Genomic DNA, 19,415 nt, shown 5'->3' with positions numbered 1-19,415 from the left:
TAAAGCAAAAAAGTAATTTTGCTCCAATAATGCCATTTCTGTTTAAACAATAGACTAGGGGTGGCCAACTCCGGTCCTGGGCAGCCGCAGGGTTTGCGGGTTTTTGTTTTGACCTTAAATACAACAACCACTTACACAAAATAAACCAGGTGAGGTGAGTTATCTATGTAATCAACTGCTTTAATTGATCAATTAAGTGCCCAGTAAAAACAAAAGCCAGCACACACTGCGGCACTCCAGGACCTAGACTGGAGTCACCCCTGCCATAGACTGTAGAAAAAATAAACCCGAGTGCACATTTTCATCTTGCCATATTCACCACCATCTTCGCTCTAGTCTCTCCCTGAGATTCACTTCCTGTCCCGCTCTGTCCGTAATGCGTCTGTGCAGACATTCTTCGTCCTGTTCACAGAACATTTTCAGCTAACTTTTCCCCACTAAATTCTTGAGCAGGTATGATTTTACCGAGCTGAGCAGTGCAATAGTGCATTAATGTGGAGTTAATTTATTAACGTCTTCTAGCAACATTCGTATTTGCACGCAGTCATTGTATCTCACTGGTTAACTAGCCAGCTTAATTCAACTTCATTCATAGTGAGAGAGTCAACAAATACCGAACTGTTACTGCACATTTAGGCAATTTTTATTTATTTTAATATTTATATTACTGGATCATTGTTAGCTGCTTCAGAGTTCGCATCACCACACATAATTTAAATTAGGTTGCTTTGCGATATAACCCACTAATATCTTATCGTTTTATGAGCATACTCTGTCATAGCCTACTGTCAACTGTACGTGCTGGGTTTGACAGTATGGTAGATATTTTTTAATGGACCAGTATTTACTAGAAAGTTTTGATTTCTCACGTGTGTCTATGCTGGAAAAGGCGATTAACTGGCGTGTTTAACATCAAATCATTTAAATGATATCACTGCCATCGATGTTTTGCATAATACATTTTCGATACAGTTCTTAAGGCTACATCCGTAACTTTTTGAAGGGAACCTTTTGCTGTGCTGTGTTCTCTTGAAATTCAGAAACGTGCATCGCTGTTTGAGTATTAAGCACAGCTTATGCCTGCATTATCTGTCTTGTGAAATGCATCTGTCCAAATCAAACAGACTTTCCCCTTTGACCTACTGTGTTCATACATTCACAAAATTGTTTTGGTTAGTGCCGCGGAGTATGGGGACTAGGACTCTTGTACGGTAAAATGAGCAAACAGGCAAGGCAAGTGGGAACACACACTGTTTAACAGCACCCTCTTTCCAGAGCATTTTCTGAGACCGCCTTTTAAGTGTTTTTGCATTCATTGTCTTCGCTGTTATTTGGTCACCGAGTATGCAGTCTCGATGTGACGGCCCTCACCCAGGTTTCAGTGAAGTGTAGAGCCGAGCTGAACATAAATCATTTACGAAGAACAGAAGTCATAACATGGAGCTGGTTTTAGCTCACATGCTCGTTGCTAGCTAGCTATTATAGCCAGCCTGATACAAATTCAGCCTTTCACCGTCGATGCGCGGTTTACTGGCTGGTACAGACAAATTATGCAGCCCACAGGCAGACTTCGGATTAGAAGCTATGTAGGCTTACAGGTTGTTATCTGGGTCATACAGGGCCTCATACATATGGGTCCTATTTATTTTCTGATCAACAACTTTGACTTTCAGGCTTCGTAAATATCAGAAGGAGAGAGGAAAACAAACACTATGGTGCTGAATCCTGTCATTTCCAAGTTGACTGGCAAGCTGGTAGTACTGGCGAGTGCTTCTCCCAGGAGGCGGGAAATCCTGACCAATGTGGTAAGACTGCTTAAGACTGGGCTTGTGTGATAGATGTATGAATCAAAAAATAAAAAATTGGCATTTTAAAGGTTTTAATTTCATTTTTTTGTCGCTGTCCACCATGTCGCAGGGCTTGAAGTTTGAGGTCGTCCCATCTTGGTTTAAAGAGACCCTGGACAAGGCATTGTTCAAACACCCTCATGAGTATGCAGTGGAGACAGCCAGGCAGAAAGCTCTGGAGGTGGCCAAGAGGATGCCCTGTGTATGTGACCCCTTTTTGGAGTTTCCCCTTTACAAACTGGATTCCTAATACCTGCCTGTGGCTATTCAGAGAACAGGGCATATGCCTTGCAACAGGTTTAGTTTATTTTCTGTTTCATTGTGTTTATTTGAAGGAGACATGGCGAAATTCACTGTTACAATGGCAGAAACATGCATCTGACTCACTGGAGCGTGTGCTTATAGGAGACTATTTTTCTACATTTTCCTCTTTTAAGATTTGTAATGTGTCAGCTGAGCTCAGTTGGTACACTGCACACCTGTAAATTTAAATGTGTAGCTGGCAGAATTACTGAGAAAAGCACATAACTTGGTCAGTGCATAGAAAAAAAACATACAAACATAAACTGTAGGTGTTCCTCCACGATTAATCTCTGGTGCTGATTGTTCTGTTCATTGTATTTTACCCAGAAACACCTAAAAACCCCAGACATTGTGATTGGAGCAGACACTGTAGTGGTAAGTGGCGGTGGCACTAAAACAAGGCCTGTTTACACATCCCTTTATAAACACCTGGGGCCTGTATCACAGAAGCAGGATGACTGAGTTAGCTGGATAACTGCGCTGAGTAAAACCCTGTATCACAGAAGCAGGATGACTGAGTTAGCTAGATAACTGCGCTGAGTAAAACCCTGTATCACAGAAGCAGGATGACTGACTTAGCTGGATAACTGCGCTGAGTAAAACCCTGTATCACAGCTGCAGGATGACTGAGTTAGCTGGATAACTGTGCTGCGTAAAACCCTGTATCACAGAAGCAGGATGACTGAGTTAGCTGGATAACTGCGCTGAGTAAAACCCTGTATCACAGAAGCAGGATGACTGAGTTAGCTGGATAACTGTGCTGAGTAAAACCCTGTATCACAGAAGCAGGATGACTGACTTAGCTGGATAACTGCGCTGAGTAAAACCCTGTATCACAGAGCAGGGTTACTGACTTAGCTGGATAACTGCGCTGCGTAAAACCCTGTATCACAGCTGCAGGATGACTGAGTTAGCTGGATAACTACACTGAGTAAAACCCTGTATCACAGCTGCAGGTTGACTGAGTTAGCTGGATAACTACACTGAGTAAAACCCTGTATCACAGCTGCAGGATTACTGAGTTAGCTGGATAACTACACTGAGTAAAACCCTGTATCACAGCTGCAGGATTACTGAGTTAGCTGGATAACTACACTGAGTAAAACCCTGTATCACAGCTGCAGGATTACTGAGTTAGCTGGATAACTGCGCTCAGTAAAACCCTGTATCACAGCTGCAGGATGACTGAGTTAGCTGGATAACTGCGCTCAGTAAAACCCTGTATCACAGCTGCAGGATGACTGAGTTAGCTGGATAACTACACTGAGTAAAACCCTGTATCACAGCTGCAGGATGACTGAGTTAGCTGGATAACTGCGCTGAGTAAAACCCTGTATCACAGAGCAGGATTACTGAGTTAGCTGGATAACTGCGCTGAGTAAAACCCTGTATCACAGAAGCAGGATGACTGAGTTAGCTGGATAACTGTGCTGAGTAAAACCCTGTATCACAGAAGCAGGATGACTGACTTAGCTGGATAACTGCGCTGAGTAAAACCCTGTATCACAGAGCAGGGTTACTGACTTAGCTGGATAACTGCGCTCAGTAAAACCCTGTATCACAGCTGCAGGATGACTGAGTTAGCTGGATAACTGCGCTGAGTAAAACCCTGTATCACAGCTGCAGGATTACTGACTTAGCTGGATAACTGCGCTGAGTAAAACCCTGTATCACAGCTGCAGGATGACTGAGTTAGCTGGATAACTACACTGAGTAAAACCCTGTATCACAGCTGCAGGATGACTGAGTTAGCTGGATAACTACGCTGAGTAAAACCCTGTATCACAGCTGCAGGATTACTGAGTTAGCTGGATAACTGCGCTGAGTAAAACCCTGTATCACAGAGCAGGGTTACTGAGTTAGCTGGATAACTACACTGAGTAAAACCCAGAACGGCTCTTTTTACTTCTGTCCATGTTCCAGCTTTGGGAGGATTCCGGGTTTTACTCCAGTTATCCAACAATCCTGCTCTGTGATACAGGCCTCTGTTCTTGCTTCGTAAATACTTGCATATGACACAGATATTTTCCAAAGAGCAATGTTACTGTTTTGCCTCTTTGTGGTGCTTCTAGTTGCAGATAGTGCATGTTGCTTTAATCAAATCAGTCACATTTTATGATTTTGTTTAAAAATTTTCCCATAAAGCAGGGGGGTGCACAACAAGGGCCAATCCATTTCAGGATTTTGTGTGAGCATTTGCCAACATTTATTTAACTAGCCCATTCATATCTTGATCTGCCATGTGTATAAGCACCAGCTATAGCCGCAGACTGCAAGTGTATCCTAGAGATTTTACTGAGCTCAAGTGCAGGAGTGAAGCAGCATAGTTTATAGAGCTGTCGGAAAACTATATCGATGGTAATCGGTTGGAACAAAAACCAGCACGCAGATCGGCCCTCCAGGACCAGAGTTGTGCACCCCTGCCATAAAGCAATTCACTTAGGCAGGCAAGAAACAAAATATCATCCTTCAATGGAGTTGCGCATTGGACTAAATCGATAACTGAATTATGGATTGAATGCAGGTAATTGATACAGTTTAGTGTTTCCATAAACAGATTTCCATGTAGTCTTTGGACGGTTAGCAGAAATAACACAGTGGAGTTATGTCACCTGTTGGCCTGTCAAGATTCCTTCCGGTACTTTTTCCTCAGACAGTGGACGGATTAATCTTGGAGAAGCCAGTTGACAAGCAGGACGCCTACAATATGCTTTCCAGGTTAGCGTTTAATGTCTGTTCAACTATTGTCAGGAACTGGGTGTGAATTTCCTAGAAAATAGCAGGGCTGAACATTGTGTACTTAAGAGAATATTCATGGGTACTTCTCCATGGTGAAGCACCATGGTCTTCATCATCATCATCAGAATATAACACCTTTTTTCCCGTTGCATTGAATTCCCATTTGGAATGTCCCATCATACCTGTAAAGTCTGTCCTATCTCTGCAAAGTCCCATGACAGTTCAAAGATAACACACCCCCAAACCATGTGTAACCGGCGAGCAGATTTCTGCAGTATTTACTCTGCAGTCCAGAAGCTGAGCAGCACAGTCGCTGTTCCTCAGAACAGTAGCACTTCTCCATCGTTCTGTCGGGTGCTTTAGCTGGACCCAACGCCCCCATCGTCACCATATTCTTATCATTTCTCTTTCTTACCTTCCACATTAGTCATCATATAGGGCTTCCTGCAATAAACTGAGCTTAGAACAACATTATTGTGTAACAAGACATTTAAGCCAAGCGGAACGGTGTGCAAGAACCGTGAAACACAAGCAGTGGCATGGAGTCAATTACAGGAACTGGAAAAGAAATATTATACATGATGAGCAGAGTGTTCAGTTCTCTATTTGTGTGCAGTACAATGTTAACATATGCATATGACCTTTTGTTAATAACTGTGGGCATGACCTCGTGTGTTTTACAGAGTGAATACAGGATGCAGAATGGTTGATTTTTAATGTGTTTTGTGCTGGATTGTGCCATAAATGAATGTATTTCAGGCTGAGCGGTAAAGAGCACAGTGTATTCACTGGGGTGGCTATTGCCCTCTGCCAGGAACCGGAAGGTAAGAACAAACTGGCAGGAAATGCAAACTTTAAAAAGAAAAACAGACAGCACTCAGGAGAATATTACAGACTTCTGTTTTATTGCATCCACGCATGAAGGCCCGGCATGCACAAACGTTTTGGCCTAAGCCTTCCTCAGTGTGCTGAATGAGCCAAAACATTAATGAAGAGGTCACGATCCCACATCTAAAGATTAAATGAATCGACCATACACCTTTAAGTTATAGTTTGTGGGATTCAGCACCCAATTATTAGTTAATATGCTTGAGTTGAGCACGTTTTTCCATTGATCTTCGAGGAAACGCAAACATAAATGGCTTTTCAGAAAGTGTACTTAATGCCATTTGATTTTTTTTTCTTGTCACAATAAGTTAACGGGAGATTTATTTTAACGGTGTCATGCTATAAACTCTGGTTTTTAGACCCTTGCAGATTGCCAGTAAAACACCAAGATATCTATTTTTGCTTCCAGTGTTTAAAAGTATTAGAACAGGTTGATATAAAAAAAAAATAACTTTAGTACAGAACCTTTGTTTTTTGTCACATTCCAACTACCTGCGTGATCTTTAAAGTGTGGCAATCATTATTTTTCTCCAGGTAGGGAAGTTGAATACAGAGTCTATGATTTTTATGAAGAGACCAAGGTAAAGTTTGCTGATCTGTCTGAAGAGATGCTCTGGGAATATATTCACAGTGGGGAACCAATGTAAGTACAGCTCCACTGTTTGCCTGTTTTGACCTCCAGGAACTTCATTGATCACTGTGGTTTTTACAGTGTAGAATGACTGAAGTCTTATCAGTTTTTCTGTTACATTTTGGGACACTGTTGAACACTTTGGAGAATGTGAACTTCATGACTTATGATGTTTAGACTTTAGCTCTGCTAAGCTTTTTTTTTTTGGGTTTACTTTGTTTAACAGCCAACCGGAGCAGCATTCTGGCAAAGCCTAGCTCTAACAGAAACCAATTCATTTTAAGAGAACCATGATTGTGGTGTGGGTTTTAACAATAATGACAACTGAATTGCATAATAAACAAAGGTGCCTTACATAAGTTACGCCTGTGGACACTGATCATTTTGCCATTTTGCCCCTCCGCTGGATGCTGCCCATCAGGGACAAAGCCGGGGGCTACGGGATCCAGGCCCTGGGGGGCATGCTGGTGGAGTATGTGCAGGGAGACTTTCTCAACGTGGTGGGCTTCCCGCTGAATCACTTCTGCAAGAGACTGGGGCAGATATACGACCGGCCTTCTGAACCCCTGGGGTGGAGCAAACTGACAGAATGTGCAGAGAACCGGAAAACTGTGGGAGGCCCCAGCGAGGGCTGTGAAGGCGCAGTACCAGGCTCGGCCAGCGGGGGTGCTGCACACAAGCCAAACTTCGCTGGGCCACATGGCGGGGATGACCGTAACCCTAACTTTCCGCACAAGATTGTTGAGCTAATGGATGGATTCAAGGCTTCTAAGGTACAGTATCTTGGACTTAAGGCTGGTGTTCTTTTTCTGTTCAGCAAGTTGCTCTTGCTATCAGAAAAATTCTTTATAATCAAAGTCACAAATTTTTCCAGAATGGTTTTGTAATAGAGACATGAATGGATCAAATGAAAGACATTTTGAGCTCTTATGGGCTTGTCTCTTATATTGGGGCTTTGTTTTATCCTGGTGATGTGCAGCTTTGCTGAGTGTTAGGCCTGTTTAGATCACAGGTAGTGTTGTGAAATGTCTAAACGCACCAGAAGACTGAATTACCAGGACTCTCTGTAACGTACACGTGGTGGTCTCCGTCTGTCTCAGTGTTTGTTTGTAGCTTCGAAGCTGAAAGTGTTTGACCTCCTGACCTCTGCGGAGGGCGTGAGCGCTGCAGAGGTTTCTGGGAAAATCCAAGCCCCTGAGAAGGCTGCTGAGCGGCTGCTGGATGCCTTGGTCTCGCTGGACCTCCTGACCAAGATCAAGCGTGGAGAGACCACAGGTAAGACCACAGGCGAGACCGCAGGTAAGACCACAGGTGAGACCGGCTCACCTGTACACAGCACACCTGGGCTGCTTCTGCAGCAGTGAAGATGTCCCTGCTGAAGCATGTTCTCTGAAAGCATAACAGACTATACTGTTTCCCCCAACGGTTTCTGCATGTGTAGGAATTTATCTTATTTTTTAAATGCGTAACCATGGTTTCACAATGGGTGTTTACTGTGTTAGATACACAGCACTGGTGTTGGCGTAAAGAAGCAGGACATGGCCCAGATGCGGCACGGTGCTGTGGCGTGGCACTGCGAGTCTGACGGGTTTTTTCCCCAGCCTACAGGAACGCGGACGCGGTGAGCCGGTACCTGGTGTCCACCGGGGAGCGGTCGCTGCACGGGTACATCCTGTACTGCAACGAGGACCTCTGGCCCCTGTGCACCCAGCTGGAGCTCGCCGTGCTGGAGGGGGGCCGCCAGTTTGGGAAGAGGCCCAAAGTCGCTTTTCAGGTGACGCTGCAAGGGTGGTTCTGGGAGAAAACGACAGAAATAGAGAGCTGGCAGCGGCATGCGAAAGCTGCTGAATCTGTCAGTCTGTCTCAGGCACCGTCTGTCTTTCCAAACTGTTTTTTCTGGGTTATCTGCCGAGTTACCATCTGTGAAGCAGTCATAGGTGTGAGGCCTTCTCAGCGTTTCCCACTGAAGCCACTGATTACAATGACTACATAGATTCACACATTCTTTGGAACTGCTTACAAACCAGTGGAGATTATGAACTGTGTGTGTGTGAGTAATGTTTCTGCACTTTGAAAGTGTTTTGTTGAGATTTTCACATGCATGTCTATATTTTCAGTGTCCAAGTGGTTATGTACTTTGTGTTTCAAAGCTGTATACATATTATAAACATGAATAGATTGGAGTTTGGGGCTGTTATGCTAACTATAGTCATTGTCTATTGATGGCTGTGAAATTGTTGTATGATCTGATTAACTGAGGCCAGGCATGCTTGGCACAGAGAAATGTAATCTGCAGGTTGATAATTCCTTTTAGAGCAGGGCCACTTAGCTGTGGCCGAGTGGTTATTGTGGTTTGTAGTAGATGTGTTTCTTCTGTCGTAATTAATGCTGCCATATTTGTGTGTTTTTGCTGATTAAGGATGACCATTACAGCGATAAGGACAGGAGGCTGAGATTCATGAAGGGCATGCACAGTATCGCCATGGTGACGGGAGGCGACGTGGCGACGGCCTTTGATCTCTCTGGCTTTAAAACAGCGTGTGACCTGGGAGGTAGAGTACAGCATGTGCTTATTATGAACTACATTTACGCCTCATGCTTTCTGGTGTATTTCATCATCACCAGCACATCAAATCTTGTACATGATTATTACTCCAATGGACTCTAATAGCGCAGAATGCTGAGAAGCAGTGTCTCCCGGTCTGTATGGAATTATAGAAGGGAGTAGGGGGATAGAGAACACCTCTACAGGACGAGCCAACGCTCGGTGGTAGTGATGTCATCAGAGATGCCAAGGCACTATTCAAAAAGAGTGGGGAGGTTCCTTGGTATCATGGTCATATTCCTACATTGACACTCTAAGTCTGGCTGTCTACTTACGCCCTCTTATTAACTTCCACCTTAACTTATGGCGAGTATCAGTGACTTCTATGGGTCACCCAGGTGGTTGATAAACACTGGTGGGTGTTGAGGTGAATCACCCCCCACCTTTTCATTGTAGTGCTTCTGGATCTTTTAAAACTGCCGTGTAAACGTTATTACTCTTCTTACCCAGGGTGCACTGGGGCCATGGCCTACGAGTTCACCAGAGCGCATCCTGGATTGTCGGTAACAGTCTTTGACCTGCCTGCGGTTGCCGAAATGAGCGGAGAGTTCTGCCCCAAACACCAGGACACCAGCAGGGTCACGTTCGTAGCCGGTGGGTTCCACTGTTTTCCCAGTCAAAGTCATTATTTCCTGAGCTGATCACACTCAAAAAATTTTTTATCTTATTCTTAGTGGCACAGTAGACGTATTTGAAAATGGTACGAATAGAATTTTTAAAATCTTTGAAGATAATACTGCTCTGTGCTCTATTAATGTGTTAGCAGGCTGGATTCTGCCCCATCAGCTTGTTTTCACCACCCACCCACGAATCGGCTTTCCAAATCAGCGTGCACTTGTGTGTGTACACGTGTGTGTGTGCGCATTTGAATTTGGATAAGGAATGTCGCATCTATGTTTAAAGAACCACCTAACAAGGTTGCAGAGCTGACTTTGATTTTCAATGTCCAAACAGGGGACTTCATTACAGACGATCTTCCCAAAGCAGATCTGTATATCCTGGCAAGAATTCTACACGACCTCTCCGATGAGAACGTAGACCTGCTGTTGAGTAAATTGTCAACAGTATGTTCTCCAGGTAAGGTGTTTCCTGGAGAAACCCTCAATTTTATTTGTCTGTTCTTTAACTGTAATGATTGAAACATTATTCCCAGTAGATTTTACACAATTCAAAAGTGCAGCAGTGCTTAATCTGTCCATTGGGAACCTGCTCAATAAGAATACATATATATATATATATATATATATAAAAATAGAAATTATGGGTAGGTTTGCAGAGTAAATAAGTGTAGGTAAAGCTAACGCTAACGTTTGCATTGACGCAGGCTGTGGACTGCTGGTGTCTGAGATCTTCCTGGACGACCAGAGGAGTCGTCCAAGCAGAGCGCTGCTCCAGGCTCTCAGTATGACCGCGGGGAGACAGAGGAGTGCGGCTGAGTACCTCCTCCTGATGAACAAGCACGGCTTCTCCCAAGCACGCGTCAGACACACGCACAACTTCCTCGACGCTCTCCTTTGCATAAGAGAATGACTTTTTTTGTTTGACGTGCCTGCCAATTTGTTTGTTTTGTTTTTTTTGATGGCATCCACATCTGGATTCACATACTGTCGGTCCCTTTGTGATTTATATGATCTGCATCATTTTAAAGCCATCCCTGTCAAAGCCTAATATAATGTTGAAATAATAATGTCGTCAACATTGCTGCTGTGTTGTAGGGACGTTGTGAGGACACTGATGCATTAACTGGAAAGCATCAACTCTGTGGCTCTTTTCCAAGTACGCAGATGTTGAGGGCATTATTATGATGTGTGGCATTATTTCACTAAAATCTGTAGGTGGGCTGTCCACTAAACCAGAGGTAACCTGAAAAAGGTTGCTAATGTATTAATGATTCCATGAATTAAATATTTAGACTTTCGATTAAAGTGTGAAAACCATGTCAGGTTTACACATTCTTGTTAATATTGTAATCGCCCATATTTATATATTAATATGATTCCAAGTTGCCATATTTCTGATATAGATGATGTAATGGCATTGTGTTAAATAGCCACTACAATGCTGCTTGTACTGTGAACCGTTAACCATTTTATTGATGTTTTCAACCACAGGATGCTAATTTTTTTTTTTTAAATAATTAAAATCACATCCGAAATCCCACCCAAATTTGGAATGTCCAGTTCACAAACTATGTACAAGCGTGCTCATTAGCACCAACTCCTGCTGGCTCGGTGGAGCAAAGACAACTCGCGGTTCCCCTCCGAAACACACGGTGCCAGCCAGCTGCTTCTTTTCACACCGCAGCCACAAGCTACACACACAGAGTGGGGGCGGAGGAGACCCAATCATACCTGTGCCCAGAGAGGAAGCCACGGCCACCAGGATGACCACCAAGGGGTTGCTTGAGCAACGAACACTGCTATCCCCGCTGCCTGAATCCCTCCCCCTATATCCCTTTTTATGATGTCCCTGCAGGGCTGTCGGCCATTCGACGATGTCCTAGGTCGGATTCGATCCGACGTGGATCCGTACCTACTCGTGCGTGCACTGCAAGCGGTGCTTTTACCGAGTGAACTACCCAGCAGCCCGCGACCCAATGCTAATTCTACAGGGGTGTTTTGCGCAGATAAAGGTTTGGGAACACCCCCTGCACCCCTGCAGGCTAATCCATTAGTGTCCATTAGAACCTATTTTGTCTGACAGTGTGAGCTGTGCTCTGGGCAAAGACACCGGATAAGAGGAGGGCAGGGCCAAGCAGAGGGCTGTGAATATGCCTGTGCAGATGTGGGGGGAATAGTGGAACCTGCTGCAAGTGCACAGATCTGCAGATGTGCACATCTGTCACTCCAGAAACTTTCTTACTGCCATTTTAGCTATCAAAGTTTAGTCTAAACAGTGTTTCCCCCCCTTTCTGATTGTCATTTTAAGCAAAGTGGACAATAAAGTTGAATTGGCTGAATCCAATTGGACAGAGTGTTTGTGTTTTATTATTGTGGATCATGCTATGTCAAATGCATTGAGCAGGTGGGTAATTCATTAAGATAATATCTCATGATTATACAGAATTTATTAATGTCCTGTACAACGTCCTTTATAAATGCTTTATATGGTGGCCAACAGAAGACCATAAAAATATAGAGGTTGTGTATGTGTACGTATATTACCAGATTATTCTTTTTCAAAATCATGTTGAATCTTATTTTTTGGTCAGAACTATGTGCAGCATGCAACCTGGGACCACTGGGAAAGAAGTAACACAATCAGCACAATATAAAACTAACATTCATGTTGCTATAAAAGCTATACAATGCTATAAAATGCCCAGCCTCTGGAACCATAAGAGCTCTGTAACTACAAACTACCTTCGGGGTCACTTGAAATGTCTTGTCTGCTTTTAGGTCACAAAATCCCCAAATGTCCCAATACCAGCCACTCTTAAGACAAACGGTGGTCAGAGACTTCTATAAATAAAATTAAAACAGCAAAAATACAAAATCAAGTCCCATTTGAATGACAGAGACTACAACAGAAATATATTGGAATAGTAGCCTTCTCAGCGTTAATGATAGAGATATGAATATAAATTGGAATTGTGAATTGTAGCATCAGCAATATTTTACAGTAATGTGCCGGCACATTTGGTTTGCAAATCCAATGTGTCCCTCCAATGTTTAGTGAACCCTTATCACATATTCTGGGAACGCCTCACTGAACGCAATGATGTTCCTAACATGCTATGCGTTCAGTGGAACGCCTGAGCATCATTTGACGTAACACAGAACTGTACAAGAACAGCTATTTTACATTTTCTGTCTCTGCATCTCGCGATACGTACGAGGGTCGTGTTAATCTCCGTGAGAAATTCAGAGAGCGTCCATTTTGTCCGGTATTTTACGAGCAGGGTCACAGCAAAGAAACATCTGGGTCCAAGCGCATCGCATCCTCAACTGTCAAGCATAGCTGTGTTGGTTTAGGTAGTGGACACTCATCACAATTCACGACTGCAATGGCGGATGCGGCTATTTCATTTTTAAAGGATTTTTTAGCAGGTGGAGTTGCTGCTGCTATTTCCAAAACCGCAGTAGCACCCATTGAAAGAGTCAAATTACTGCTGCAGGTAAAATTTGCATCGTAGGAGTGGGCTGTGTTTGATGATGAGGCTACGGTGCTGCGGTTAGTTGGGCAATGTAGTTAGCTAGCTAGAGCTAACGTTATATAGCAAGGGCAACATCCCTCCTAAATGATGATCAATTAAGCTTATAGCCTTGGTACCAAAGTTGCATTCGACAATTCACACTTTTAAAATGTTTAACGGTTAGCTAATTTTCGCTAAGGTTGCTGTAGCAACGCTTTCGGCATTCTCCTTGAGGAGTCGTATTGAAGTAATGTTAATTTGCCTCTCGTTTAGTGCATCATCTGTGCTGTGATTGATAGCGTGCTTCGCTAACATAACAAGCCAGATTGGCTTAGTAGTTATAACATTTTGTTCTTTCGCTTTTGCTCAGTGTGCTAAAAAAAAGAATTGTATTTCAGTTTCTAGCGAGTGCTAACTAGCGAATCAGCACATCATGCCGCAGCCCGTATCCGCTACCGCGCATTGCATCTGCGTCCTGACATCCTGCATTTATCTGCAGTGCAGTGTAGGCCTGTCTCGTTCGTAGCCAGCCAGTCTATAGTGAGAACATGCAGTAAGAAATCGCTTTCACATTACGTTATCTAGTTATCTGACATTGTATCTCTATTTTGCTAAATTGATTATTTACTTTCTAGCAAAATTGCAAGCGCAGTATTGTTTTTGATTATATAGGAAAGTTTTCTGTCTAAATTACTGTTGCTTGCAGCAGTTAGGCCTAGGTAATCAGAAAAAAATCCGTGTCGTTCTTTTAACCTTGATTAAACCTCGCACATTGATTTTCCAGTTACCCAATTTACTAAACTTGTGCTGTAGCTGGTTATCTAGTTAACGTTTGCTGACTTGTGTTATTGCAGCTTGTAGCTATATCCATTTAAGATCAAAATTACTGGAGATTCTACTGGCCTGCAAAAAAGCAGCACAAGGCTCACTTACAGTACGAGTGTGTATCAAATATTTCTAATACATTTAATGTTTACCTGTCTTGTTCTAATACAACCTACACATATACACTATATGACCGAAAGTATCTGTACACCCCTTGGTCTGGGGCTGCTTTCATGGTTTGGGCTAGGCGCCTTAGTTCCAGTGAAGGAAAATCTTAATGCCACAGCAAACTATGATATTCTAGACGATTCTGTGCTTCCCCAACCGTTTGGGGAAGGCCCTTTGCTGTTTCAGCATGATAATGCCCCCTGGCACTCAGTGAGGTCCATATAGAAATGGTTTTGTTGAGAACGGTGTGAAAGAACTTGACTGGCTTGCGCAGAACCCTGACCTCAACCCCATTGAGACTACTTGGAAAGCCAACTGCGAGCCAGGCCTGATCGCCCAATCAGTGCCCGACCTTCATTAATCCTCTTCTGGCTGAATAGAAGCAAATCCCTGAAACAATGCACCAGCATCTAGTATAAAGCCGTCCCATAAGAGCGGAGGTTGTTATTGCAGCAAAGGGTGGATTAACGCACTGTTAACGGCTACAATTTAGGACGAGATGTCGGTTGTCTGGTTTCCACATGCTTTTGGCCATGTAGTGTATGTTCAATTCTAAAAGTGTGCCTTTTGTCTATACATTACGTTAGAGGCACCCAGAACTAGACTAGAACAAATTTGGGCCTTTGCGCCTTATATGTGGAATAAATGTCAGGATACACTAAAGCTAGATTGCCTTATCACGATCGAGTCCTTCAAGAAACTAGTGATGGATATGATACTAAAAGAGGCCAAATGTACTTGCCTTTAGTGATAAATTAGGACAATCAGATCATTATTCCCTGCCTTATGTCCTTTTTAGGTTTTTTAATGTTTTTTCCCTATATTTACGCTTGGTGTATGTGAATTCCTTGTATCTAAACTGTAATTTATGTTTTGTAAAACTGTCACTGTAAATGTTTATATTGTAATCAGGGCTGCTCTGAAAGAGAGACCTTGGTCTCAGTGGGACGTCCCTGCAATGAAGGTTTCAATCAATCAAAAAACATAATAACGATGTTTTATTAAATGGCAATTGGCAATGATTGTTTCTGCACGGTTACACTGGCACACGACGGATTTCAGGTAGAGCCCGTTTAACTGCTCCACCTTCTGTCTTTCAGGTCCAACATGCCAGCAAACAGATCAGCGCAGACATGCAGTACAAGGGCATCATCGACTGCGTGGTGCGCATCCCCAAGGAGCAGGGCTTCGTCTCCTTCTGGCGCGGCAACATGGCCAACGTCATCCGCTACTTCCCCACGCAGGCCCTCAACTTCGCCTTCAAGGACAAGTACAAGAAGGTCTTCCTGGGCGGCGTGGACAAGCACACGCAGTTCTGGCGCTACTTCGCGGGGAACCTGGCGTCGGGGGGCGCCGCGGGGGCCACCTCCCTCTGCTTCGTCTACCCGCTGGACTTCGCCCGAACCCGCCTGGCCGCCGACGTGGGCAAGGCCGGCGCGACCCGAGAGTTCTCCGGGCTCGGCGACTGCCTGGCCAAGATCTTCAAGTCGGACGGCCTGAAAGGCCTCTACCAGGGCTTCAACGTCTCCGTGCAGGGCATCATCATCTACCGAGCGGCCTACTTCGGCGTCTACGACACGGCTAAAGGTGAGAGGGCGTGGCTATTCAGGGTTTGTTCAACTATTTGATTTGTCGCAGTTGTCGATGGGGAAAAAAATATTATCCAAATTGTCGAGGAAATAGTTGATAAGGACCACTGTGATAAGTCACTATTTATTACCCTTTATTATCACATTACATTACATGCGATAAGTACATAGTTATTACATGTCAAAACTATATGCTTATCTCATTCTACACTGATCCAGTCGTGTGCATATTCTTGTTGTTCCCGCTTAAGTGAGACATATTTATCTAACGGCTGGGCAAAACCTTAAGGGTAAACCGTCTTCCACATAATTCAGTGTCCAGCGATCAAGAAGATAAGTAGAAAACCCTGCTGTGGATTTGTGGATTGTTCAATGATGTTTTATATTTTACAGCCTGAATGCTGGAGTGAATGCATATCTCTCCGGAGTGAGACTTCATTTACACAGAAACCTCTGTATAGTGCTTGAGAATTTAAAGTAGGGTTTTACTGCTTGCATAACTGATTATGGGAAACATTGAATATTTGAGTGTCAAAGCACTGGAATTGTCAATCTCTAATAGTCATCCACAGATTGTCCCTTGCTTATGCCTAATTCAGGAATTTAGTTCCTTTTCATGTGACCCTGGATTGGGCATAGAAATTATCCCTCAGACGTTGAACAGTAAGTAGCAGGACTTGACCTGTGGTGACCATTAAAAATGAGCACGTGTTATTTCTGTCTGTAGAGTAGCAGTCCATTACAGACACTGTGTAATTCCATCGTTCTACACAACTGCACAACTACACAACTGCTTCGCAGCTACTACTTCCCAACTGTGGAGCATGTTGTCCTGAAAGTTGTGACTCCTGTCATAATTCATAACTGACAGATGAAGCATGGCTTTTGCCTATTTGATGTATGCTACCATTCCTCAAATATAATTTGATCCAAAGTGTGTAGTTTACAAGATAAAGCTAAATCCATATTTTTTGTATTAAGATTGGCAATTTATTAATGATAAATAATACAACATAAACGTATTATGTGTGATATTAAATACAATTGTACCGACGTAAGGCAGAAACAGTTATCCAAACTTTCATGAGAAAGTTTTTATTCTAGCAAATGAAGAACAACGGGCATTAAGATCAGAGTAATATGAAGTGTATTTTATAAAAAAGTGACAAAATGCTGACGCACTTGTTGTGGGTAATTGGTGACCACATGCTAATTAGAAAGGATAGGCGTGAATAAACAAGTAAAGAAAAAAATCACTAAATCTCAAAGCAGTCAAGTGTGACAGTTGTGAACATCTTTTCTCTTTTTTTTTTTTTGGTTCTGGTAGGCATGCTTCCGGATCCCAAGAACACTCACATCATGGTGAGCTGGATGATCGCGCAGAGCGTCACAGCCGTGGCGGGCGTGGTGTCGTACCCCTTCGACACCGTGAGGCGTCGCATGATGATGCAGTCCGGCCGTAAACAAGGTAACGGTCACCACGGCGACCTGCCAGACACCGATCCGTCTCAGGACCGTGCGCCAGCTTCTGCTCTGCGTTTAATTAGCTCAGTCCTGTCTCGCTCCGACATCTGTGAACGTTTTAAAAGCGCCAGACGTAGCCACAGACTGCAGGTGCATCCTAATGGTTTAACTGTGCTGAAGTACGGAAGCGAACTTGCATATTTTATAGAGCTGTCAGAAAACTGAAACGAAGGTAAGCGGTTGCAACAAAACCCGGCCCGTGGAAAGGCTCTCCAGGACCGGAGTTGTGTGCCCCTGCCTTACAGCACCTCGCCGTGATTTAATGACCTCTCCTGGGTACATCGCTGTGATAGTGGTGTGATTTCGCACGGCTTAGAACGACATGTTTCAGGAGATCAGAAATGCGTTTTTACTTGCTGTTGCGATGCATCACTGTCTCACTGAAGGCTGCATCGCTAACATTTAACGTGACGAGATAAAATCTGAACTGAATAGTTTGCACCTGCTAAGAGTGAAGATGAGACCCCCCCCCCCACCACCACCCCAGAAAGCATTTATATGGCTATGGTAAAATAACAGCTCTCAGTTGTCCATTGTAACTGAATACAGTACTAGCGCACAAACCTTTGAATACCTTTGAAAATTCGTACTCAACTCAGTACTTTATTATACTCACTAGAAGTGTGTATAATAAATAATTTGTATGTCTGAAATTAGAAAAAGTTCTCACATTTCATTATGTATTTACATAGCAACTGCCTTTTTCCAGGCAACTTACACATTCAACACTTTTACTGATTGCATGTTGACAGGGTTATCTGAATTCAGGCTGTAAATGCAGCTCCTGATTCTCAGATTGAATATACTGTGGCTTTAAGCACTATGCCACAATACATACACTCTGTCACAAACTACACAGCTACTATTCGATGGTACACAGCGTATAAACCTTGTCTTCCAATGCGCAGTCTCTGTCTTTCAGTGCCTGTGAGACACACTTAATCATACCCTGCATGACCGCTGTTGCACACAACATACACTTCACTGCACAGCGCGTAACCACACCAAATGCACTGAATGTGCACAGCGCACACGGATAATTCCTCCTGGTGAATTATGCTTCCATTATCCCTTTAAGGTGTGAGGTCACAAATATGCAATTAGAATGTTGTCTTAACAGAACATTCTAATGCTGATGTCACAATCACTGCTGGTAACTGAATGCAATGGAGTTCTAGAACACTGAAAAAAACATTCTAAAAAAAAATCTGCTCTTCGGAGGGTCAAACCTGATTTGGGGCCTCTCTCTCTCCACACAGCGGACATCATGTACTCCGGCACGCTGGACTGCTGGCGGAAGATAGCGCGGGAGGAAGGCGGCAAAGCGTTCTTCAAGGGCGCCCTGTCCAACGTGCTGCGCGGCATGGGGGGGGCCTTCGTGCTGGTCCTGTACGACGAGTTCAAAAAATATGTCTAGGTTAAACCCCCCCTCAGTAGCTCGGACAATAAAGAATATAAGAATACCTGGTACTACTGAGGCCTGTTACACTCACACCAAGTCCCTCATTTCCAGTAGAGTATATCTGGGGTCCTGGTCATATTTAGCTGTAGTGGCCAACAACGTCCTCAAATTGTTGACCTGTGAACTTTCCGTTTTAGGCACTATGTACTTAATTTTTGTTCTGTTGACCTTTTTTGCACAACTGTCAGGAACGCAAGTTCTTTTGACCTGGGGCATTCAAAGATAATAAAAATATTGGGGAAAGAAGCCAACAGATTTCTGAATTTTTACGTTTGTGCAAATTAACGGCATTAATTTAATGAACGTCATTGTTTTTTTTGTTTTTTATCAGTAATGCTTAAAATCCATATACTGATGTCCAGAGTACAGTACAATAGTGCATGTCTGAACAGTTCTACAGTGTCACTGTTTCTTGCAATGAGAGTATTCCTCCTCTAGATGGTGCTCCATGTACAGTAAAGATTAATTTCTAAAATATTGGCTCTGCTGTTTGAGCTACTCCAATCTTGTCAATAGTTGAACATAGGCAACATTAACATAGTAAGTTCTAAAACATATGGTTATAACTAGACTATCAATTAAAATGCATGATATTATTCCTTATTGTTTTTCGCTGACCAAAACTACAAAATATGTTGGGGAATTGTGGATAATACAATGAAAATGGTAATGAAAAGTATATAAATAACCTTTACACTT

General features: G+C 43.3%; 2 protein-coding genes and 1 long non-coding RNA gene across 4 annotated transcripts; 2 read left to right on the top strand and 1 right to left on the bottom strand.

The window, feature by feature from the left end:
• The first annotated feature begins 261 nt into the window (after positions 1–261).
• asmtl (acetylserotonin O-methyltransferase-like) lies at positions 262–11,977 on the top strand. Of its 2 annotated transcripts, none has more exons than XM_064309920.1 (14): positions 262–453; positions 1,674–1,805; positions 1,918–2,049; positions 2,478–2,525; positions 4,804–4,868; positions 5,649–5,713; positions 6,312–6,420; positions 6,830–7,181; positions 7,509–7,683; positions 8,010–8,182; positions 8,828–8,960; positions 9,464–9,607; positions 9,968–10,090; positions 10,338–11,977. In XM_064309920.1, the coding sequence occupies exons 2-14, from the start codon at positions 1,713–1,715 to the stop codon at positions 10,541–10,543; spliced, it is 1,818 nt and encodes a 605-aa protein (XP_064165990.1). In that variant the 5' UTR covers positions 262–453; positions 1,674–1,712; the 3' UTR covers positions 10,544–11,977. The 2 variants fall into 2 exon arrangements, with proteins under 2 accessions (XP_064165990.1, XP_064165989.1); XM_064309919.1 differs by having other exon boundaries at positions 7,509–7,707.
• Positions 8,108–18,620, bottom strand: LOC135240458 (uncharacterized). The gene is made up of 2 exons (XR_010325698.1): positions 18,484–18,620; positions 8,108–8,202 (listed from the first exon to the last, which is right to left on the bottom strand). It is a non-coding gene; the product is annotated as an uncharacterized LOC135240458 (long non-coding RNA).
• On the top strand, positions 12,837–18,962 carry slc25a6 (solute carrier family 25 member 6). The gene is made up of 4 exons (XM_064309922.1): positions 12,837–13,130; positions 15,242–15,728; positions 17,058–17,198; positions 18,514–18,962. The coding sequence occupies exons 1-4, from the start codon at positions 13,020–13,022 to the stop codon at positions 18,669–18,671; spliced, it is 897 nt and encodes a 298-aa protein (XP_064165992.1). The 5' UTR covers positions 12,837–13,019; the 3' UTR covers positions 18,672–18,962.
• Positions 18,963–19,415: the final 453 nt, after the last annotated feature.

This window comes from Anguilla rostrata, chromosome 15, assembly GCF_018555375.3.
Source record: "Anguilla rostrata isolate EN2019 chromosome 15, ASM1855537v3, whole genome shotgun sequence".
NCBI lineage: Eukaryota > Metazoa > Chordata > Actinopteri > Anguilliformes > Anguillidae > Anguilla > Anguilla rostrata.
This window is presented reverse-complemented; position numbering and strand designations above follow the sequence as displayed.